The 25,968-nt window shown below is 41.5% G+C and overlaps 1 protein-coding gene across 1 annotated transcript in view; it reads right to left on the reverse strand.

Annotated features, from left to right (window-relative positions):
* The window catches only part of CNOT6L (CCR4-NOT transcription complex subunit 6 like), a 221,092-nt gene that overhangs the window by 22,445 nt on the left and 172,679 nt on the right, over positions 1-25,968 (reverse strand). Inside the window, exons 7-8 of the mRNA XM_030192478.1 lie at positions 25,801-25,958; positions 4,478-4,632 (exon numbers count right to left, since the gene is read on the reverse strand). Of these exons, the coding sequence (XP_030048338.1) occupies positions 4,478-4,632; positions 25,801-25,958 (313 nt within the window). The remainder of the gene's footprint in view (positions 1-4,477; positions 4,633-25,800; positions 25,959-25,968) is intronic.

Genomic DNA, 25,968 nt, shown 5'->3' on the forward strand with positions numbered 1-25,968 from the left:
TGACCACTGGTCTTCAAATATGGCTGTCCATAATTTAGTTGAATCAATTTTTCCTGGTGATTTATATGGTATGTGTGTTTTTGTTGGGTGGGTTCTGTGTTCTTTCCAGTAGAGGGTCATATTTAGTTTAAAATGATCAGACCAGTGGGATGCTGTCCAACTAGGGTTTCGTAATTTGAAGTTGCAGTCATTTATGAATCTGTAGGCTAGTAGGTTTATGGTGTGGCCTTTTGCATGGGTTGTAGTCACTGGTGATTGTTGGAAGTCCCATAGTTGGAGGAAATTGTCACATTCTTTGGTGTTTTCTAGCTTTTGGTTGTCTAGATGTAGATGAGCGTCTCCTATTAGCAAAGTACTGGGGTTGGCAACACGTGGTGGAGATAAAATTAATGAAGATTGTTTGGGACTCTTTCCAAGTTCCTGATTATAAGCAAGGCGATTTCCAGTTGTGCTGATATAGATTCTGCTATGGCTTCAACCGTTAGGAAGGCTCTATAGATCAATGCGATTCCTCCGCCTTTTTTCCCTTTTCCGGTCCAGTGGAGGATTTTGTAGCCTGGTGGACATAGATCAAGAACAAGAGGGTCAGCTTTATCATGGATCTATGTCTTGTTAAGGAAGATCAGACCTAGGTCTTCATCAGTTATCCAGTCCTTTATTGTTTCTATTTTATTCACCACTGATCTGGCGTTGATATATCTTACAAGTATTGATAAATATTCATCCTCTGTTATCGCGACTGTGTTAATTTTCAATAGTTAACGTTTATTTGGGTTTCTGTGTTTCTTGTTCTCCTTTCTTGTCCTCTGTTTTTGGCTGGGCATCTAGTGAGTGATTTCCATTTTCTGGTGTGTGTCGCCCAGCTGTTTGGGCTCTCCCTGGGATGAACGCGACTTTTCACTCTGAATGGCAATGGATGCAGAGTATCGGTATGTTGCTATTCTTGCTTTGAGTTAGGTTTCCATAGATGTTATTGTCGTTAGGGCTGATAACCCTATTAATATTTTTACAAAGAGCATTTTTTCTTCTTTGGGGTATGGGGGAGTGTTCCTAGAACCTGATTTTGTTTTCCTTTGGGTGTGTATGTGTGTAGGTATAGGTGTGTGTAAGCATTTAGGTTGGTTTTCGATTATGTGTGTTTACATGCACGGGTTTTGAACAGGCCTACTTCTGAGGTGTGCGTGTGTGTCTGAATGTGGTAGGTAGGCCTATGGTTTGTTTTGTGCCTGGTGTGAGCATCCATCTTGCAAGGTGGATAAGGAGTGAGGGCAGGCCATAGTATGATACCCTTAGTTAACAGTGAATAAGTCAAAGAGCAGAATTTTTAAACTGTTCTCTTCTAACTTAGCATGAACTGTATATATTCACTGTTAACTAAGGGCATCATAAGCAGTTTATGTAAAACATAAAGAGCATACAGTTCATGCTAAGTTGGAAGAGAAAGCAGTTTAAATATTCTGTTCTTTGACTTTTCACTGTTAACTAAGGATATCATAAGCAGTTTGCAAGTCCTTCAATAGCCGCTTCCCAGACAGAGAGAGCACCTCCTTCAGAAAAGCGAGTGAGTGGACATAAGCCATGTGCCGCAGGAACCTGGCAGGTCCTCCAATTTGCCTCCTGTTGGTCAAATTCCAATTCCAGGGACAGTGGTGACCAGCAAGATGACGGCCCATGGCCACGTGAGAGCTCTCCCCCGGTGGGACTTCGCTCCCGCTCCAAGCTCCTGTGTTCCTTTGTAGTATCGCTCCGATGTGAAAGTGCTGTGGAGACTGAGCAGCGCTCCGATGTGGAAATGCTGCAGAGACTGTAGGACAAGGTCAGACGGGGCCCCTGTTATTGCTTCAAGTGCTGACCTGCTCCTGCATGGTCCTCCTCTGGCATGGAGCAGTTTCGGCATCTACTCCTGCTGCGCTGAAGGGGCGGTTCGTTCCTCCCGGAAGATGGGGAACAAGAGCTCTAAGCCAGTGTTCCCGTCCTCTGGTTCCTTCACCGCCAGAACGGCAGCATACCAGACCAAGGGACGCGGTGGACAAGGTAGGGAAGCAGTGCTACGTGATCATTCTTGTTCGGTCGGCAATCTTCTGAGTGTGGCTCCATTAGTAACCTGTTCTCCACAGGAGAACTGTTCGTCACTCTTGGATGCTAACCGGTTTCCCTTCTGGGGTTTGGGTCCTCTGACTTCCCTTCTGGGGTTGTCTTTTGGTTGCAGCTTGTGGTGGTGGATTGGCGTGTGGTCTCAGTTTTGCGACTTTCTTTCTCAGAGCCAATGGCTCCACATGGCTTGCTGCGGTTCAGGGTGAAAGGATGCCATCTCCTTCTGCGCTAATGTCCCGGGATCAGCAGCCTTTTGTTCCTTCTCTTATTCATTCTACGGTGTCATAGTAGCAGAGACGCCATGTTGTAAGATATCGTGATCAGCCAAAAGTTGCTTGGCCCCCTGATGAAGCTTATTTCATATAGCGAAACGGAGAGCCCCGTAGGGCAAGATTAAAAGCTAAGTAACATTAAGTATTGTTTACAATATTAGATTTCAGAGGAAAGAAATATCACGATTGACTATTATTGATTATTATATTCATAATCCACTATATAGAAGCAGAGTTTTTTCAGACCGAGGATTATAACGGAGTCCAAGGAATGCTGGCGTTTGAGCACATTAAGCACAGTAACGCCATGCAAGGACTGATGAGGTCTTTTTTTCCGCTTCGAGTTTAATATAGAAAAAAGAAGAAAAAAGAGAAAATAAAAAAGACAAATATAAAAAAGACAAAGATAAGTAGGATCAATAGAATGGATACCGCATTGTATATAGTATAATGATTAAGTGTTCAAAAATATTCAGCTCACTATTGCTATTACGGTGAAAGTTTTTTTGCTGAAATTGTGTCCAATAAGATCTTTTTGTTTTAACAAATAACATCAGCCAGCATAGGGTCTCGTGTGTCAGTGTGAGAACATTCACAGACCCTGCCCTTTCCTGATAGACTGGAAAATCATGCAGAACATGGGAGTTTGTAAGAACAGACTCCTTCAGGCTAGGTTGAAAGCCACTACTGATCAAAGGTCACAATGGAGATCCAGAGAAAAGGAGAGCAGCTGTTTTTGTGAACCCCATCCATCAATATGAGCCAATTTGGGATCCTCACCCCCAGTTTGGTAACCACTGGCTTAGGACAAGCTGTGTGTGAGACATGTGCCAGCTTATAGAAAACTAATATCAGAAGTCAATGCACTTCTGTTATGATTTTAGTTGCTAAAAGTCTATTTTGGTTGTTACATGCAGCAGCAATAGCATGAAAAAATGTTAAAACCTACCAAAAATATAATGGCTTAGTCAGGCACCTGCTAGAGAAGGCTAAGATGAGCAATTTGTGTTTGCCACAGTGACTCAAAGAAGAGCTCATACTGCAATTTGCATATTACCCAGCACCTTGTTTTATCAGAAGAGCATGAGAAACAAATGCACACATTTAAATTTTATCTATGGTCTTAAAACTATGTACATATGCATGTGCACTTCTTACTAAGTCTACATGCAAATAATTTTTTTGCATGGTCAGAGTTAATAGCATATATATCAATACCCACTTCATGAAATGACTCCCGATTCTGATTATGCCATGACAGAGCAAACATGAAAACAAAGTATACACAAGCTGAAGGGGAGGGGGACCACAAAGATGCAAGATGTGCATGACTTGGACAAATGTATAAACTCCATGAGCAAAAGTACATCACTGCTAAAACAGAAAGGCAGCATATCAAATGCATCACCTTATCCTTAAAAAGAGGAGAGATTGAGGACATGCATTAGCAGCACGCCTCAATATTATTCATGAGACCTTAAAAGGCTTAACCTGTGTTTCTATTACCTCCCCAAATCTCAGTATGCTTTAGCTGATTTTTTTTCCCTACTATACAGCAGTTTTTTCCCACCCTACCAGTCCTAAAATACCAGAATAGCTGAAAATATATAGCCCTCCCATTCTCCCTCAATTTAAAACATAAGTTACACAGGATTTGCTGTAGATGGTTGTAGAGATGTGCGAGAAAAAAAGCCAGCCAAGTTCCTTGCCTGCAACTTTTCATGGAGCTTGTACATGAAATCAACAGGCACTGAACAGCAAATGCAGCATCACGTCTTCTATAAGTACAGTGTTCCAACAGCTGTTTCCAGAGGGACAAGGTAGGGCAGCTCTGGTTTATCCTACTGCATACATGGCAAGATAGTCCAAATTTTCCAGCTTCGCTAAAGCAGAATATATCCCTGCACACAATGCGTTAAAACTGGGATGGCGTGACTTCTTCCCCCTCTCCTCCTGAACATGGAAATAATCTTCCTATGAAGAGACAACATGCATGTAATCTGTCACAGTGCAAAACATTCACTGGTAAATCTGGAGTAGAATATCCCACTATTTCTAAAAAAAAAAAAATATCTAAGCTAAAACCTGCCTACTTTATACCAAACACTTACTTTTCAGTCTTGAAAAATATTGCACAGCCATCAACATGTTTTTTCTCCTGTTCAGACATGATTTTGGCACGAGACTTTGGTGAGAAAAACCCATCATAGCCCCGTTCCTTCAATGCAGGGGAAAAGAGGGTAAAGTATTGCTCTGTTTCCACTTCCTGGAGAAGGAGGGAGAATAAAAAAACCAGGCACATAAGACAGCAGCAAACTTACAAAATTACACAACAAAAATGAAGGGCTGAAGCTTTTGACTGCCAACTTGATCAAGAAAAATGTACCAACATCTCATATGGATTCAGTGATGAAATACAAGTAAAAAAAAAAAAAACAAAAACAAACAAAAAAACAATTTCAAACTGCTACATAATAGATCACAGCACCACCCCTGACACCAAAAGGCAGATTCTGCAGCTTTGACATTAAAATGCATTTGTGTTATAATATGAGAGGGCTAAATATATACCAGGACTACTACTATACAAGCCTTCTTTCCTTATAACTTCTTGGTTTCCTACTGACCTACCCTTCGATTAAGGAAGTGGACTCAGTATCATGATGAGGTCTAGGGTAGATTCTTTTTCTCTTTCACTTGTAAGGAATTCTTTCTATGTTATGAGAAAGTTAAGAAGTATTTGTAAATATTTAATGGAAGATCTGTTTCGACAAGTGGTACAATCATTGATCCTTAGTAAATTAGATTACTGTAATATTGTATAATTTGAGTTTACCAAAACAGCTATTGAGAAAAATAAAAACGATTCAAAATGTGGCTATATGTCTGATTTTTTTTCCCTTAAGAAATAAGATAGAATTACACCATATTTTATTAAGCTGCATTGGCTTCCTATAGAAGCCAGGGTGCTGTTTAAATTGGAATGCTTGCTATTCAAGATTGTATTTAGCCTAATTCCTCAATATATGATTTCTCTTTTATGCCAACCAATATCAGGATAACATTACAGTACTCTATTCTTTCTCATTTTCTTTCCCCAGTCCTCAGAGGATTATTTTGAAGAAACTGTTTACCTGCTTATCTGAAAATCAAGCAGTTAGCTTATGGAATTCCCTTTCATTTAAACTAAGGCACACATCTAGTTACGATATCTTTAAGAAGGGATTGAAGACCATGTTTTACAAATATGTGATAAGGAAGTAATGTGTTGCAGAACCCTAGTTAAGATGTGTTTCTGCAAGGTTATTGGTGACCATGATATTAATGTCTGTGATAATTTTGGATTATTCTGTTACAGCCCAGATTTTTTATTATCTAGTATCTTAGTTGTAATCTGTTTAGAAGGAATGGATCCAAAGAAGCTTAGCAGAGATTTGAAAGCAACACTGGTAATTGGGAAGCAAAGCCAGTACTGGGCAAACTTTTACAGTCTGTGCTCTGACTGTGGCTGGACAGATTCAGCTTCAGAAGTTGGAGACCAAGGTCAGTGTTGGGCAGATTTCTATGGTCTGTGCCCTGATCATGGCTGAATAGATTTGGATGGGCTGAAGTGGAGCTTTTCAGGGACTTCGACATTAACTTCAGAAATTTTAGAACAAGAATAGTACTGGGCAAACTTCTACAGTCTATGCCCCAAAAATGGCAAGGACAAATCAAGATCAGGAATACATATGATGTATCACATACCATATGTAATAAGTTTATCTTGTTGGGCAGACTGGATGGACCGTACAGGTCTTTAGGTCTTATCTACCATCATCTACTACGTTACAATAAATAAACTAACTGTAACTAATGCTGAGTGGAGGAACAGCCTAATGTTTAGTGCAGAAGGATGAGAACCTGGGTTCAATTTTCATTGCAGCTCCTTCTGACTCTGGGCAAGTCACTTAACCCTCCATTGCCCCAGGTACAAAAACTTAAGACTGTGAGCCCACTAAGAACAGAGAAAGTACCTGCATATAATAAATGTAAACTGTTTTGGCTGTACCACAGAAAGACAGTATATCAAATCCATGACCCTTCACTCTTCTGGTTCTGTGCCTTTTTCTGACCTCTTGAGAATGAGGGAAAAAATTAAAACTGATCCCACTTCAGGACTGTTGCAAAGATGTCATTGCTCAGCACTGGAGAATGACACGGGGACCCACAGTAATATATTTGGTTTATCGAGGTTTACCGTGGGTGCAGGAGCAAAACCTTTTACCGCCCCGTGGGAGCGGTAAAAAGCCTTGCTCCCGAGGTAAAAAAATAAAACTTGTGATTACTGCGGCCCGGGTCCAGCATCTCCTCCCTCCCTCCAAGTCGCGACACAAGGAGGTTTCCCATAGGCCTGCGAAACAGAAAGTTACAGCAGAAGGCAGGAGCCAGAGGAAGGAAAGCCTCAGAACAGGCCTAGTGGCATAGCTACAGGGTACCTCAGGAACCCAAGCCCCCCTTATCCCTCTCTCACGCCCCCCCCCCCCCTATGTTGGTGGTCAAAGAGGTGCCTGCTTTGTAGATACAACTTACTTGATGTTGTGCCTGTCTTGGAAGTCCTATTAAAGGATGACAGTGCCAGACATTCGATATGCCTCTGATGCTCCCAATGACGCTGGTGTCTGCCCCTGCGGCCTGGACGTGCTGGCTCCTGCCTACCGGCCCCACATTGAGTCACTGAATCATGTAGTGCCAGTACGCAGGAGCGAGTACATCCGGGGCCACAGGGGCAGATGCCAGCACTACTGGGAGCGTCAGAGAGCCTGCGCAAACCTCGTTGAAAGAAAGAAACAGCGTGAACTTCGTTGCAGAGAAAGGATACCAATTCCTGGTGTCCTGTAAACTTCAGTTTGACGAGCCTGAGAGCGTTGACTTTTAATAGTTGACAGATCCACCTTCACCATAGGTAACACTATTTATTCCTGCCTAGGGAATTTAACCAGCCTTGCTCCTGCCATAAACAAAATATTAATGACCTTCATGCAGATCCATAGAGATTTCCCCTTCATAGGACCTAGTTAATAATTCCATGGTGTTTCAACTTCATTATACATGTAAAATAAAAATATGTTGACTACCCTGGTTCTCATAAAGTGAAGCCTGACTTCTCAATCTTTAATTCACAATAGCAAGGGAGGGCTGAGTTTGGACTTGTTAATATTTAGGAAATTTTAGAGCTCTGTATCACACTAGGTATGAATGATCTGCCTCTTGAATTCTAACAGGTTTTTCTAATTCATGGGACATATCTAACAATTGCTTCCATATTACTTATTAAAGCATAAAAGATCTGTCTATGTCAGTGGGATATGGACGGAGATCTGTTTTCGCTTAAACAACTTGCTTAGGACATTTTAAAAAGAAGTTGATGAAATCTGAAACTGTTTTAAATAGATTTTATGTAGAAATTAACACATTAACCACAAGACTGACCCTTTAGGGCTCATATCTTACCTAATCCAAAACATTATGCCACTTTTTTCTCACATTAACATATAATAATGTACAAATGCCAATGCTTTGCTTAAAGAAGACCGTCAGGGTCAAACCTAGCAGATGTTCGAGGCCTGCGGGGATGGGGACAAACTTTGTCCTCGCGTCATTTATTTATGCATTCTTGTATCCCACTGTTATCCAAAGCAAGTTTTGGTTCAAAGTGGCTTACAATTTACATTCTTAAGAAATTACAATGACCGTTTACAGTTTGCCTTCTGGTGGAAGTTGCAATTATATTTACATTCGGAAGCAACTAGCGGTATGGAAGCGACTAGCAGTGATGGTTTACGATTGCAGTTATGATTTGCATTCGCAAGCAGCTAGCAGCATAGAGGCGACTAACAGTGAATGTTTATGATTAGGAAGTGGGAAGATCTTTACTGGCTTATTTATTTAGTTATAGAATTTTTTAAAGAGGTAGGTTTTCAGTTCTTTTCTGAACTGGAGGTAGTTTGTGATGCATCTTGTGAGCTTTGGTATTGAGTTCCATCATTTGGAACCCAGGTAACTAAATCCAGCCATATAGATAGTTTTGTAGGTTATGTTTTTGCAGTTGGGTAGGTGAAGAAGCAGTAGCCTATGGTTTCTGGGCTTGCATTTCTCGGGGATAGTTCGATCATATCTATCATATATTCAGGCGACATACTGAATAATTTGTAGATGAGGGTGCTAACTTTGAAGATTAGTCTTCCTTTGATTGGTAACCAGTGTAGTTTTTCAAGCAACAGAGTGGCTCTTTCGAATTTTGACTTCTTAAATAATAGTCATGCTGCTGTGTTTTGAACGGTTTGTAGAGATTTAAGTGTGTTTTCCTTACCCCCTACGCATGCTGCATTACAATAGTCTAATTGTGATAGTATCTACGATTGTACTATTATCCAGAATGATTGACTTGGAAAATAGTCTCTGATCCTTCTCAGTTTCCATAGTGTTCTGAAGCATTTTGTTGTTACTGCTGATATTTGACTGTCCAGTGACAGATGTTTGTCAAGGATGATTCCCAGTATTTATAGCTGTGTTTCCATTTTATATGTTTGATTACCGATTGTGATGTTTTGGTATGATGTGGGGTTGTGTGGACTTGATAGAACCAGGAATTTGGTTTTCTCTCTGTTTATTCTGAGTTTGGATGCTGCTGTCCAGTTTTCCATGAAGTACAGACCAGTTTTGGCTTTGTCCAGTAATTCTGTGACACTGCTTTTGAATGGTATGTAAATAGTGACATCATCTGCGTAAATGAATGGGTTGAAACCCATTAGTTCCAGTTTTTTTCTGAGTGGGGACATCAGTACATTGAATAGTATAGGTGATATTGAGGAGCCCTGTGGAACCCCACACTCAGAGATCCAGGAGGCTAACTGGTTGGACATCTTCACTACACAGGATCTGGTCTTTAGGAAGCCATCAAACCACGCAACCACTGTCCCGCTGATTCCCATGTAGTCAAGCAGCGTCATTAGTGTTGCGTGATCTACTAGATCAAATGCACTTGACATATTGAATTGTAATAATAGTATACTCTGACCTTGGCTTCTCAAGCACCTGAACTTTGTTATCAGGGTTGCTATGACAGTTTCGGTACTGTGTTGTGGTCTGAATCCTGACTGGGATTTATGAAGGATTGAGAATTTAGTCATGTATTCCATTAGTTGTTGTGCTACCAAGGGCCTTCATTGTTTTGGTCAATAGTGGTATTGAGGGCCACTGGTCTGAAGTTTGTGAGATCGCTGATCTTGTTTGTTGCGTTCTTGGGGATTGGAGAGAGTACAATTTCACCTTTATCTTTTGGGAATTGTCCTTTTGAGAGAATATACGTGAGGTGTTTGGTGATGCAGTCAATGAACCATTCCGGTGGGTGTTCCATCAAACAGTTGGGGCATTTGTCTAGCAGGCATTTTGTATGTGCGTATTTTATCAGTGCTTCCTTCACTTTGCTTGTTTTGGGTGGTTCAAAAGCGAAACAAAATGTCTGCCATGGTTTGAATGTTGTTGGTTTTGCATTCTTGTAAGAAGTCTATGATGGATGCCTGAGGTGTTGCAAGGTTAGATCTTGTTTTAGTTATTTTTTGTTCTAAATACTTTGCAAGCTTGTTCGCATTAGATGGTATTTTGATTGTTGCCAGTACATCCTGGGTTTTGAGTAAGTTGTTCATGATTTCAAATATTTATTTCGTATTTATCTGTTCTGGGTTAGTGTTGTTGTATTCTATTTTTGCTTTTATATTGTGCTTGTAAGTTCTTATGGCTTTCTTCCATATTTTTGTTCAGGTCTGTATTGTTTTTGGCCCATGTTCTGTCTCCATTAAAAAAAAAAAAAGTATTTCCTGATGTTACTCCTGCCTCCCTAGAACCTCATGTGCTCTAGTTCTACCACTTCTTTTCTCTGACAAAGATCTGTTTGTATATTAATAGCCGTCAAGTACTTAAACATCTGTATCATATTTCCCCTGTCCACTAGGGTATACCTATTCAGGTCTTCAAGTCTCTTCATATACGTTTTGGTTCAATCATCATACCCTTAAATTGGGCCGCATAAATAGCAGTCCTATCTTTATGCAGTTCAGCTTATGTGGTCAAGGGCTGAATATTGCACTTAACCGCATAAGCTTTAGTGGCCAACCTAAAACTGGATATTCAATGCCAGTGCCCAGACATGGCCCGGCATTGAATATCCGGGAATACAATCGGCGGTGGACATAAAAACGCTGACCGCTGCCAAGTGGATATTGGACAGATAGTGTCTGAAGATCCCAAGGTGACAAAAACAATCATCCCAAGGTCTGGTCTGAGTATATCAGCCTCTCACTCCTATCATATACAGCTATTTTGGAGGTTTACATCCCGAGTGCATCACTCTGCACTTCTTCGCACTGAACAAGTCTTCTAAACTTTTTGATCATAGCAACCTAGAAAAATGAAGGCATATAAAGACCATATGGTCTATCCAGTCTGCTCATCCATGCCATTTACTATCACTGGTCATGTTGTCTACTCCTTCCAAGTTTTCCAATCTGTTGCACACCTCATGTCATCAGCAAAAAGTGAAACATTTCCTTTTAACCCTTCGGCAATATCACTCAAATGTATTGAATAGAATCAGCCCCAGTAACAATCACTGAGGCACTCTTATTACTCACTTTTCTTTCCTTGAGTGATTTCCATTCACTATCACCTGCTTCCAGTCAGGAAACCAGTTTCTAATCCAGTTAACCACTTGGGTCCTAACTTCAGCTACTTTATTTATGAGCCTCAAAAAGGAACAACTGGAACAGTTATTAAAGGCTCTGCTGAAATCCCAGTAGACTACATGTAATGTATCCTCTCCATCCAATTCTCTGGTCACCCAAAGAAATCAGATTTGATTGGCACAATTTTCCTTTGGTGAAACCATGTTGTCCCAGATCTTGCAACTTGTTGGATCCTAAACAGGTCACTTTTTCTTCAACAGTGCCTCCATTACTTTTTCAACCACCAAAGTGAAATGTATCCACTTCTGACACCATTTTTGTGAAGAAGGACCACATACACTTCTTCATTCCTGTGGAGCCTCTCCCATCTACAAGTATTTATCAAACAAATCTTTAAAATGATCCAGTAAAAGCTTTCTAAGTATCCTCAATATCCAGGAATGTATCTCATCCAACCCCAGGAATGCTTCCTTCTTTGTGAAGGTACGATATCTACTTCATTTCCATACATATCTTTGTCAGTTAACTGTGATCCTTTAGTATTTTCTTCTGCAAACACAGAAGAAATTCAAAGCAGTTCCCCACATCTTATAATTCTATTTCTAGCCTTCCCTTTTTCTTCATCATGCGTGAAAGAAGTCTTGTCACTTACTTTTATTCTCTAGTCATTTTCAATTCCAACTGTGTTTTTGCCAGCCATATTTCTCTCCGAGCCAATATTCTTTTCTGTGTTCCTCTTCTTGCATTCTTCCTCATTTGACATTATTTTTTCAGCTACTTGTTTAGAGAACCACATCAGTTTCCTTTTCCCCTTGCTTTTATTTACTTTCCTTAAAAAACGATCTGTTCCTTTATATCTCATTTCAACTTGACTACTTCCATTATGCCCTCCCATCCTGTCAGCTCTTTCTTCATGCCGGGCAAAATGGTAGAGACTATTATAAAGAACAAAATTACAGAGCATATACAAAGGAATGAATTAATGAGATAAAGTCAACATGGATTTAGTCAATGGAAATCTTGCCTCACCAATCTATTACATTTCTTTGAAGGGGTGAACAAACATGTGGATAAAGGTGAGCTGGTTGATATTGTGTATCTGGATTTTCAAAAGGCATTTGACAAAGTGCCCCATGAACAACTTTTGATGAAATTAGAAAGACACGGGATAGGAGGTAAAGTTCTATTGTGGATTAAGAACTGGTTAAAAACACAGAAAACAGAGAGTAGGGTTAAATGGTCAGTATTCTCAATGGAGAAAGGTAGATAGTGGGGTTCCCCAGGGGTCTGTGCTGGGACCGCTGCTTTTTAACATATTCATAATGATCTACAGATGGGAATAACTAGTGAAGTAATTCAATAACTTTGTGTCATCAGCAAATTTAAAGTTAAGTTGCAAGAGGATTGTGAAAAATTGCAAGAGCACTTTATGAGATTGGGAGACACGGCATTCCAATGGCAGATGACAGTTAATATGAGCAAGTGCAAACTGATGCATGTGGGGAAGAGGAACCCAAACTATAGCTATGTGATGCAAGGTTCCACATTAGGAATCACTGCCCAGGAAAAGATCTAGGTGCCATCGTTGATGATATGCTGAAATCCTCTACTCAGTGTGCATCAACAGCTAAGAAAGCAAATACAATGTAGGAATTATTAGGAAAGGAATGGAAAACAAAAATTAGAATGTTATAATAACTTTGTATCATTCCATAGTGTGACTGCAACTCGAATACTGTGTCCAATTCTAATCACCACATCTCAAAAGATATAGTAGAATTAGAAAAGGTTCAAAGAAATGTGACAAAATGATAAAGGGGAAGGGACAACTTCCCTATGAGGAAAGGCTAAAGTGGCTAGAGCTCTTCAGTCTGAAGAGACAGCCGAGGGGAGATATGATAAAAGTTTATAAAATACTGAGTGGAGTGGAATGGGTAGACGTGAATCACTTGTTTACGCTTTCCAAAAACATTAGGACTAGGGGGCATGAAATGAAGCTACTAAATAGTAAATTTAAAACAAACCGGAGAAAATATTTCTTCACTCAATGTGTAATTAAACTCTGCAATTTGTTGCCAGAGAATGTGGTAAAAGCAGTTAGTTTAGCAGGGTTTAAGAAAGGTTTGGATAATTTCCTAAAAGTTCATTATTAAGATGGATTTGGGAAAATCCACTGCTTTTTCCTAAGATAAACAGAATAAAATGTGTTGTACTTTTTTGGGATCTTTCCAGGTACTTGTGACCTGGATTGGCCACTATTGGAAACAGGATACTGGGCTTCATGGACTTTCAGTCAGTCCCAGTATGGCAATACTTATGTTCTTATGTATTGTATTTTACTGTCAGCAGGCTTGGAATCCAGGACTATGATTTGTGTGTGATTGCATTCCACTTTAGCTCTGATGTCAAATCATACCATGTGATGATCACTACTGCCCAGTGGGCACCAACCCAGATTTTAGACACATATTCTCCACTTATAAACATACCCAGCGTTGCCCCTTCCCTTGTGGGTTCCATCACCATCTGATGTTACAAAAAGGACATTCAAATCTGTATCAGGCAGGTTGAAATTTCCCAAACGGGACCACCACTTTCATTCCCAAATTTGGAAATCTATGACCAGATCTTTATGCAACTTCTCCATTTCTGTTGGAGGTCTGTGAACACCTGTGCAGATAGAGCTTCCATCTTCTCTTTCCAAGATGATCCATACTGCAACCTCCTTTCCCTAGGCTCCCTGCATTTTAACAGCCTTAATATTGGTTTTTCACATACACATTGATACTCCACCACTTTCAACCATCTTCATCCTTCCTAAAGAGATTATTGCCTGGTATGTTTGTGTCCCATCTCATTCATGGGAGTCACTGAACCATGTCTCTGTGACTTTGTTGCTTAGACTGCGAGCATTTGTGCTCATTGCTTTCCAGATGTATTTTATGGGCTCTCATCTTTTGCATAGCTTTTTGCCTAGTTTTCCCTTCTACTTTGTTGCTGATAACAAAATAACTCTTAGCAACTCACTTATTGTCCCCGTTGCTGTCAGTAAAATTAGAGATTGCAGCAGGAAGTAGAAGGCAGGCTTTATTAAAAAGGATTCTAAGAGCAGGTGGTTGTTGGAAGGGGAAATGCATGTAGATGAGAAAGTGGAGTTGAAAGAGAAAACTAAAGAAAGGAGAAATTAGTTTCTTACATGCTAATTTTATTTCATTTAGTCTCAATAGATTAATCCAGCACTTGTGGGTTATGCCCATCTACCAGCAGGTGGAGATAGAGGACTCAGAATTCAGCTGAGCCATAGGAGGCAATGTGCACTTGCTCCCATTCAGTATTAGATAAAGCAGTTGGAACAATACAAAACAGAACAACTCTGAGAGGTCTCCTTCCTCTGTCAAGAATAAAACTGAATAAACCAAACTGACAATTATCAAAGAAGCTGAATATCCAAATCTATGAATAGAGGTGTCTCCAGAACTAGAGGACAAACACAGAAAACACAGCAGACTAGGGTGGGGTCACTGGATTGATCTGTTGAGACTAAAAGGAAAGAAACTATGCCCTCAGTGTCATCAACAGATCATTCCAGTACTTGTGGGATGTTACCAAAGCAGTCCTCAAGTATGGTGGGGCCTGGAAGTCCCACTTGGAGCATAGAAGCTCCAAACCCAGTTTCCCTTCTGACCGCTACATCATACCTTCTCCATAATTTACAGGTTGGTAGCTGATCTGCAAATCTCAACAAAAGGAACTGCCCCAGACCCCACCCAAGAGGTACAGACACTCCTAGTAGAGTGAGCTGTAAGTGCTGAAGGCAGAGACTTCCCCGCCAGAGTGTAGGCTGAGGAAAAAGCTTCTTTCATGCAGCGACACTGTAGGTTTAGATGCAGCCAGACCCCTTCTTGGGACCTGCAAAAAGAACAACAGATGATCAGATTCCCTAAATTCATTAGTGATGTTCAGAGATCTGACCAAGACCCGAAGGTCAAGTAACATGAGTATGGCATAATCTTTTCCACACATCCTCTGAGAAAGAAGGAAGTAGCAAAGGCTGATTGAGGTGAAAAGGTGATGCTACCTTAGAAAGGAAGGAAGAGTTCTAATTTTAAAAGCTCCCAATACTGGAAAGGATAGGAATGGATCCCTACAAGAGAGAGTCCAAAGCTCCAACACACACCTGGTGGAAGTAATGGCAACCAGGAAAATCAATTTCAAAGGAAGATCCTTCAGAGCGGCCCTTTTTAGAGGTTCGTAAGGAAGATTTTTTAGAGATTTAAGCAGAAAGCTGAAGTTCCACTGAGGACAAACAGACTGAAGAGAAAGTTGAAGATTCATGCCCCTTCTGAAGCAGGCGAGAGCAGCTACCTGGACCTTCAAAGAATTTAAAGCTAGGCCTTTATGAACCCAACTTGAAGAAATGGCAAAATATGTGCAAGGGACAAATGAAAAGAGCAAACAGCTCTCTCAGAACACCATGCTTCAAACACCCTCCAAAATCTAGCATAAGCAGTAGAGGCAGAACACTTCCTAGCTCGAAGGAGAGTAGATATGACATCAACTGGATATTCTTTTATCCTTAAGTTTGCCCTTGAAGAGCCAGGCCATAAGACCAAATCGAGACATATTCTACATGAGAATGGGACCAGACGTAAAAAACCTTACACGTTTAGAAGAGGAAGATGGTCATCCAGCAAAAGACAACTGAGATCGACATACCACACGGTCTTCTGGGCCAGTCTTGAGCAATCAGAACCACATGACATGAATGAAGAGCAACCCGGTGAGAACCCTGCCTATCAAGGGTCAGGGAGGAAACATGTAAAGGAAAGAATTGAAAGGGCCAAGGCTTTTATCAAGATATCCAATTCCTGAGAACCTCTCTTCTTCTGCTTTAGAATTTAGGAAGCTTGGCATTGGTTCTCCTGGCCGTAAGATCCATCTGAGGAAGCCCCCATTTCTGTTATGAGGCCAAATGCCTGGTCAGAAAGCTCGCATTCCCCTGAATCCAAGGAATTCCTGCTGAGAAAAAGCCTGCCTGAATGTTCAAGCTCCCCACAATGTGAGTCGCTGGCAGCATTTGAAGATTCTTTTCTTCCCAAAGAAGAAGGTGGGCATCCAAGGCAAAGGAGGCACTCTGAGTCCTTCCCTGCCTGTTGATGTAGGATACGGTTGTCACATTGTCTGACAGAATTCAAACTGGCTGATGACGAAGCACCGATGCAAACGCAAACCACAGCCTTCAAAAGCTGCCCTGAGCTCCAGACGGCTGATTGGCCAAGCAGCTTCCACAAGTGTACACTTTCTCTGAGCCATAAGGTGGAGCAAATGGGCTCCCCAGCCTTAGAGACTGGCTTCTGTAGTTACTACTATCCACTGTGGTGATGCAAGCAGGACTTCCTGAAGGAGACTGCATTGCTGAAGACACCAAGTCATACTCTGCCTCACCTGAACAGTACAAGGGAGACAGACACAGTATTCTTGAGACACCGAAGACCAACGACTTAGCACAGAGAATTGAAACGGCCTCATGTGAGCTCTTGACCAGGGAACAACTCCAAAGATACAACCACCAGACCCAGGATTTGCATATAATCACAAGCGCAAAGGTTCAAGAGGAGCAGTAGACAACAAATCTGAGTTTGGATCTTGGAGATTTTGGAAGCCTGAAGGAAAACTTTTCCCATCAGAGCACTGAAACACATTCCAAGATACTCAAGCAACTGCGATGGAGGCAGATGATTCTTGGGTAGATTAACTATCCAGCCCAGAGACTGATGTCAACACCACCTTGGACTTTGCTTCCAAACTGTCCTGATATGAAGAGGGTCTGATTAACCACTCATGCAGGAAAGAATGCACTCTGATTCTTTGGCAACGGAGAAACACAGCAACTACTAACATCACCTTGGAGAAAGTTCTGGAAAGGCAAATAATATGGCCTGAAATTGATGACCCCAAAAAACATAGTAGATGACGGCAGAAAAAGACCTGCATGGTCCATCCAGTCTGCCCAACAAGATAAATTCATATGTGTATACCTTACCTTGATTTGTACCTGTCTTTTTCAGGGCACAGACCGTATAAGTCTGCCCAGCTGGATTCCCCGCCTCCCAACCACCAGTCCTGCCTCCCATCACCAGCTCTGGCACAGACTGTATAAGTCTGCCCTCCACTATCCTCGCCTCCCAACCACCAACCCCTCTTCCCCCCTCCTGCTCCGCCACCCAATTTCGGCTAAGCTTCTGAGGATCCATTCCTTCTGCACAGGATTCCTTTATATACTACTACTATTACTACTATTTAACATTTCTAGAGCGCTACAAAGTGTACGCAGCACTGTACAAACACAGAAGAAAGACAGTTCCTGCTCAAAGAGCTTACAATCTAAATAGACAAAAAGTAAAGTATATCCCACGCATGTTTGAATTCCATTACCGTTTTCATCTCCACCACCTCCCGCGGGAGGGCATTCCAAGCATCCACCACCCTCTCTGTGAAAAAATACTTCCTGACATCTTTCCTGAGTCTGCCCCCCTTCATTTTCATTTCATGTCCTCTCGTTCTACCGCATTCCCATCTCCAGAAAAGATTTGTTTGCGGATTAATACCTTTCAAATATTTGAACGTCTGTATCATATCACTCCTGTTCCTCCTTTCCTCCAGGGTATACATGTTCAGGTCAGCAAGTCTCTCTTCATACGTCTTGGAACGCAATTCCCATACCATTCTTGTAGCTTTTCTTTGCACCGCTTCCATTTTTTTAACATCCTTCGCAAGGTACGGCCTCCAAAACTGAACACAATACTCCAGGTGGGGCCTCACCAACGACTTGTACAGGGGCATCAACACTTCCTTTCTTCTGCTGATCACACCTCTCTCTATACAGCCTAGCATCCAGGCAAGCAGTCTACAAATCCAGAACAGCAAAAATGAGGAGCAGACCCAAGTAGTAAAATAAAATTATATTTATTCAATGCAAGAACATAAAAACAGCATATAATTTTCCTCATGTTGGGCGGTTAGAGGAAAATTATATGCTGTTTTTATATACCTGCACTGAATAAATATTTTATTTTACTACGTGGGTCTACTCTTGAAACTGATGACAGCTGAGAACCGCAAAGTGGAGGAAACGCTGATGTGATGTCAAAAAGGAATGTGAAAATAGGCTTCTTTGAGGTCTAGATATGTGAGAAACTCTCCTGGCTGCACTGAAGCTATCAATGATCAAAGCATCTCAACCTGAAATGGGTAATTTAAGGCATGATTCATGTGCTACAGGTCTAAAAGAGGACGAAGGAAGAGAGGGATCAAGATGGCATGGCAGTAGCTGTACTGCTCTGAGCTCCGTGTACTCAGCCCACCTAGAATTTTCTCTTGGTTGCACTCATAGGGAAAAGGAAAGCAATTCTTCAGCGAGTTAACTCCTGCCCCAATGCAGACCCTTTTACTGGGTCAGGTTAATGCTAGAGAGCTGTGTAGCTCAGAATACTAAAGTTCAACCTGCAGCTTCAGAAGTCAGCAACAGCTACGGCCAACCAAAGTATCAAAGGGAAGTCTTTCAGCCCCAATCATAAACTAGGTTTGCCAAGACCCGGAGGCATTTTCATCGGTGCTGGAGGGCAGGGGAGCTCGGAGCAGGAAGTCTTTCCCCTGAGCTACGGCCTTGGAGGAGTGCCGGTACACCTCGTGTGGAGAGTTTTCTTCCTGATGGTCAGCAGTTTGGAGCCGCTGACGAGGAGGAGAAGACATCAAAAAATGAGGTGGTAGCTTTAGGAGGTGACCTTCAAAGTTTGGCAAGACCAGCAGTTGTTATAATGGATTCCTTATGGGATGCTATACAGGGCCTTTACACTGCAACAGTGAAATTTTCAGGTCACTTTAAGAAAAATATGGTGAATCACTCTCAGGAGCTGGAACAACAAGCTTCCAGAGTTCTGGCTATGGAACAGAAGTTGGAAGGTCACCAGAACTCGGGGAATGTTATAATTAAAGAAAGGGAAGTGTTGGAAAAGAAAATGGAGCATCTTGAGAACCAACTGAAGAAAAACTTCTTAAGATTTATTAACTTCCTAAAGTCATCTTTGATTGCAGCAATAGATATGTTGAAAAAATATTTTAAGGAGATCCTTGGAGTTCCAGAAGATAACCTTCCACTACATCTCTGGATAAGAAGATCAGATGGATCTGGTTCTATTGCTCCTGGAGAAACACAGAAAGTAATGAATCTTACTGAATTTTTAGGAAGAAATTACGGAGCGTACAACTCTGATTGCTGAATTTGGTTTTGAGATGGATAGGAATAACATTATGCATTTATATTTTCATCATATATATATTCAACGTATCTCTCAGTTTCCTGCAGCAGCTGTTTATGGTAAAATATAAATGTGCTGTTTATGGGTTTTCCAAGTATTTCCTGATTTTTCTAGGGATATGGAAAGAAAAGAATTCTTGGCTTTAAAACCGACAACTCTTGCTATTGATTTTCTTGAAGCCAGGAAGGATGGTGCAGGATAAACCTGGGATAGTTATTTAAAATCAAATGCTTGCTGGCTGCTGTAAGTGACTTTCAACCACTTTCATTTTTTATATTGTTGGTACATTGTATTTCCTTATCTTGATCCAGGTGGACTACTTTGCCAAAATTTGTTTTATTTTTGTAAAGATTTCCTTTTGGTTTTTTTCCCCCTGTTACTTGGCTATTTCATTCAATACGTTTGGATGCTATTTTGAAATGAATAAAGATTAAAGTTAAAAAAAAAAAAAACAGAACATAGAAAAGGAATAAGATGAAAGGAGCCTCTTTCTTTGGGACCACAATAAAGGGAATACTTTTCCAGCCCCCATTCCTCGGCAGTGGCGTAGCCACAGGTGGGCTTGGGTGAGCCAGGGCCCACCCATTTATGGCTCAGGCCCACCCAACAGTAGCACATGTTTAGTGGTAACTGGTGGGAAACCCAAGCTCCGCCAGCTAAAGATTTCCCCTGATGGTAACAAAAATGCTACTCTCCACGACACCGGCACCTATGCATGCTCAGTTTTCAGTGCATTCCTGCTGCCAAGGTGGAAAGAAGCGCTTTCCCACCAGCTGAGATATTTTTTCTTTGAGGAGGGGGGGGGGGAGAACACTTGGTGCCCACTCAATTCTTGCCGAGGCCCACCCAAAATCTGTTGTCTGGCTACGCCCCTGCTCCTCGGGTGGAACAACTAACACTGTCTCCAGCTCCCAAAGACCTTGTAGGGTGGAAAGAACTGTTTTCTTTTTTTGCTAGTGCCCAACAGGGAGATTCCAAGAAAACAAAATCTGTGAGAGGGTTAAGAAAACTCAAGTTTGTAACCTTCCCTGATGAACTTTAAAACCCATCAGAAGTGATCTTGGTCCACTTCCTCGTAAAAGCCCTTCAGATGACAGCCTATCAAGGTGGTCAAGGAGTGAACCTGCCCACCTTTGTTGGGAAAGGTGGGCAGAAATGGTTGTTCAGGACGGCTAAGCTCCATCTCTCTTGCCTCCCTGAAAGGAAGACTGCTAATACTGACTACGAGATTTCAAATAAGAATGTCCAGGCCTGTATCTTTTGGCTTTCCAAAAACAAGACTGAGACTGGGAAGACCGATAGAAGATTTTGGCTTTTGCTCCAGTAAACAGTGAGAGATTTAGAACTTCCTAAATCCTTGGCAAGCTTCTCTAAATGTTCTTCAAATAATAATTTACCCCTGAAGGGCAACTTAGAGTGGATTTAGAGGCAGCATCTGTCACCCAATTCCAAAGCCACAAGAGATGCCATGCCGCTAAGGCCATCTCCTTCACCGAAGCTCTGAGAAGGTCATAGAGTCCATCTGCTTCCAGAGTTAGAAAATCCAGAGCCGAAGGGAATTCTCCAGAATTACCAGCTGCTTGTTGAATAAACCACAGACAGGCTCTAGCTACATAAGAAACCAACACTGTAGTTTGCAAACATAAGGCAGCTACCTCAAAGGAAAATTTAAAAGACGCCTCAATTCTACAGTCTTGCATATCCTTAAGCATTGTTCCTCTTTGAACTGAAACAGTAATCTTAGTAACATGAACCATTCTTTTATAACCAATATGTATTCTACAGCCTGTGGCCTGAAATCATCTGTAACCATCAGAAACCAGCTTTTCACAAAGGAAACTTACTGCTTGGCATACGAGGATGACTTCATCCAAGGACACATTGTTTGCTGCAAACTAGCCTCCAGTTATCTCCTGGGAAGAGCAGAGAAGTGCTCCTCACAGAGACCATGGCTCCAAGTTTTAATGAGAATTAAGAGGGAGGTTTGCTACCATCTGCTACCGTCTGGGAACAGTTTCTTTGCTATAACAAAGGCCTCTCTTCATGACCATGAACTTGGCTGGACATAATTGAACCATCTGTGATTGGTCCACAGATATAATCTGACCCAGAAAGATGCCAATGTTGGACTGAAGAAAGAGAAGAGAAAGGAGAAGACCAGAAGACTTGTTGGTGGATAGATGGCTCTGAGAGAGAGCAAGAGACTGATTTCCTAAACACCAGTGAACTGTATACCTTGTAACAAACTGAAAGGTTAGCTCAGCTACAACACTGGGACTACCCAAAAGACTGTGATCAGTAGAGAGTAAAGACCTTGGACTTTATTCCGGGAATGAGATAAGACTCGCTTGGGCTTTAGCTTGAGTCTCAATGGTGGAATCCGATTCTTCACCCAATGGAAGTCTGCAATACGGACTGCAGGGTGAGATAGCAGGGTTTACTATCTATGGTTCAGGGAATAGTTAGTCCACAGTTTTATCTGTGACAGATTGGTTTTATTTCAGGATTGGTGGTCAGTGAATGATTAGCTGCTAAGTGTGAATTTGCACAAGATATGTTAGTGGTGTAAGTTTTCGTAATAAGTAGGATATCAGTATTGTGATCAGTTGTATTATTACTTATCCATATAGTTATTTGGCTAATCATATTTCTTTGTATATATCTTGGTGATTATTTATTTTTGTAATACAAGAGTATTTTAGTAAGCTGCTTTGCAATTTGCCATATTATTTTTCTACCTAATAAATAATATATTTCATCTCTGGCATTGCTCCTTTCATTGGTACAGCTAGCTAGGAGAAGAGTCTGAGGACAAATAAGAGGTACACGCATCCCCTAGAAACGTGCCCAGAATAATTGTTATTTAGTAGTGTTATGTCAGCCAAGTACCTCTGATTATATATTAGGAGTTTATCCTTCTAATATATTCTTACAGACCAGAGAATCCACCATGGGCAGCTTAAGCTTTTCCAAATCCTCTGGGAAGCATGGCCCATGTCTCATCATGGCTCTGGTCACCTTAGGCCCAGAGTCAGGATGTTTCACTAAGCTGCAATGAGCTCCTGCATCACCTCCTGTATATGAAGGACTTTAGGAGGTCTTTTAGTCCCTGCCATCATAGGATCACAAGTCGCAGAGAAGGTCTGAGCTACGGGAGAGGAGATATGAAGGATTTTCAAAACTTCTGTAGTTAAGACAGGTAGCTCATTCCCTTTATCATTAGAGGAGCTCACCCTCTACTAAAGAAGTACCACCCACTGAATGCTGAGAAAGCAAAAGAGTCAAAATTGAAGGAGATTCAGAGGCCATGGAATCTGTGTCTCACTCAATAGGAGGCTTTAGGCTCTGCTTTTTTGAAGAAACATCCTCATGCATAGGAGCAGTAGCAGAAAGCACCAAGGAAGCCTGTGACCACTTCAGTAAGTAAACCTGGTGCAAAAACCGCACAAAATCCACTGGAAAAGGAGCCAAGGCAAAATGCAGCCATGACAAACCTAATAGTGTGTCAGAGGAGCTCAAAACAGTTGAATAGTCTAAGGGGTCCTGAGATGCAGGAGTTGAGGAAGGCTGAGAATGAGCCAGTAGGAATGGCGTAACGAATCAAAAATGGCAGCCACTTCCATGATAAAAGTAGGCTGCTCACTCACCGAATCCTGGCCTGAGAGCTCTAACAGAACAGACGTGGCCCGGCCTAAAGAAGGAGATAAAATGCCACTAGGTAAATTCAGCTGCTCCTGGGAATGAGGAGACAAAAGAGAGTAGACACAATGGCCCATGGCTGTTTTCCTCATCAAGCAACACTTACCTGTTTCAGCCGGTGCTGACATAGAGATACTGAAATAAACAAAGTGCAGCTCAGCAGAAACCATTTACTGGCACTGGAGCCACTCCCCCCCCTTTCAAATGCCACAGTTGTGAAGGCTTCTTTGAGAGACACTAGACAGAGTTAAAGCAACTTCTGCCCTCTCTCCCCCCCCCCCCTTTGTTTTGTTGTTGTTGCTTTTAAAAAGGAAGGAGACCAAAAGAAGGGAGTACACAGGGAGAGTGGGGGTACGAATCTAGCACCACCAGGTATACACCTAAGGCTTATACAGACCGCCTAAACCCCCAGCTCTACTGAAACCAGAACACTGGACCAGGAGCAAGTGTCTCAACATCAATCCAGAACTGCACAGGGATGCATCTGCCACCAGATGGAGATACAGGAATAAAGAATGGGAGCAAATGTACACTACCTCTTATCGCTCGGCTCAATTCTGAGTCCTCTATCTCCACCTGCTGGTGGATGGGTATAACTCACAAGTGCTGGATTAATTTGTTGAGAAAGAGAAGGGTTATAGAAAGTGTGAATGATAAAACAACTGAACACCAGAATGGGGACATTGGAAACAGTACAAAAACATAAAAAAGAAAAAATGATTGGACAAAGTAGAAGATCCTAGACAACAAAAAGTTTACAGTATATACATTTTATATTACAGATAAAATAGGAAAAATTCTGATTTAGAAACTTGTTCCTACAATTTCATTAACATTGTGTTGAGTATACTTTTTTCAGGCCCCAGGATCAATCCAACTAGGAAACTGTCTAGTAATTGACCCCTCCTCCCCAAATTTCTGCTCCAGGATACATCATCATTTAGAAACACAAAATACTATTTCCAAGAACAAGCAGCTCAGCTTTCTCATGTAAATGTTCTGCTAATTATAAATATATCCCTCAGTTTCCTGCAACAGCTCAGAGGTAGGTTCTGTGGTGAGAGAGAACTGTGGCACCAGTAAAAATTAAGCATACATTTTTATAAAGTTAAAACCGTTTTATTCAGTATATTTCAAGGGTTATTTGCTAATTCTGTGAAGGGTTATTTCAAAGCCACCATGAGCTAAGGAGTCCTTCCTTTTCTTTGACCTTACGCCAGTGTTGAGAGACTCGCTTGAGATCCCAGTGTATTGCTGCCATTGTTTATTATGTTAATAAATGGTCCTGAACTCATCTGAAATACATGTATGTGGCTCTGTACAACTGCAGTCACATCTGATGCTGTTCCCCTCTAACTTACTGAACCGAGAAAATATTTTAAAATCTTAAACCCAAGCACTGGTTACGAGCTTCTAGTGAAGTGAGAATGGGAGGACCCATTTGCCTTGAGAAAGCCTTAGGCCCACTTACAATTTGGCCCTGTGGAAAAAAAAACCCCAGCTTTAAAACATCTTGCCTGAGATTATACTTCACTTAAACAATAAGAAGATTTCTGAAATGGATGCATGTTCAGGCAGCTGAGAAAAGTTATTTTTCTACTTATAACCCTTCTTGAACTGGAAATTCATTACTGGAAATAACTGTCATACCAGAATATGTGGAACATGAGAAACTACGGGTGAGAAAGCTTTCGGGTACTGTGGTACCATCAGTTTGCGTGCTTGCTTTGATGCAGGTTGGGGAGGGGAGGAAAGATACGAAAGTCATACTGGCAGTGGGGGCAGTGGGAACCAATTCAGCATTAGCACCCGCAACATTTGGGGGTGGGGTGGGGAGACTGCTCCTCCATGCCAACCCCAAGCTACACCTATGTATAGTTGGCAAGACTGAGAAGTTCCTCTGGCACAGACTCGCATACACACACACACAGAAAAGCAATCTAGTTTTGTTAACAAAAATATTGTGGATTACAAACAGTATCAGTATATAGTGACCTCCTGATGTCATACATTCCACCTACACAGAGGTCTTTATAAAGTTGAGTGTTGAAACAATACTACACAATGGGGATTTTGCTAACCTCTGCGTAATCTACAATATACAGAAACTATAAAATATACATTGCCCTTGACTACCCCATTGTAATTGTCAAAGAGCCCAAGAAGTGAGGGGGAAAATTAAGACTTCTTAATATTCGATAAGATATGACAATGAAAGATCTTTATCTTGTCAGTGCCGAACTTATACTGGTGTCACCAATAGCATACTTTTATCTCGCCATACAACACAGAGTAAGTAGATCTTCCAGGATAAGGGGGAAAAGCAGTCACTTATCAATTAGGAGAAAAGAACCACTATTTGGGTAGCTGCAATGTCTAGCGAGTACTGAAGCTGACCATAACATTAGTGTGCATTTTGCGCATGGGTGTTGGGGGATGTGCTGGGATATCCTAGGTGCCCCCTGCTTCTCCCGTTGAAGAAACCGTAAAACATGCATCCTCAGCATGGAATGATCTGAAGCGAGAGTAGAAAGCTAAAAATGTTCATTGCATTTGACTGCACACTGTCCTGAAGGCTTATTCCACACATGAATAGCACATTTTAAAAAGCTACCTGTGTGAGGAAGGGTATAGGGATTCTCTTACACATCTTCAGACAAAAACTGAAAGAAAATGATGCACAGGACCCCTCACCTGAAGGCTAATGATATCTGCATCCCAGTTGACGATTTCTTCCATGATTCCCTTTTTCCTGTATTCCCAGTTTAATGCCCAGGAGGGGCAGTAGCCATATAGCTGCCGGGTGGCATATTTATCACACAACACATTGTAACACATGACTGTGAATGAGGCTGGTGGGAT

This window comes from Microcaecilia unicolor, chromosome 2 (genome assembly GCF_901765095.1).
Source record: "Microcaecilia unicolor chromosome 2, aMicUni1.1, whole genome shotgun sequence".
NCBI lineage: Eukaryota > Metazoa > Chordata > Amphibia > Gymnophiona > Siphonopidae > Microcaecilia > Microcaecilia unicolor.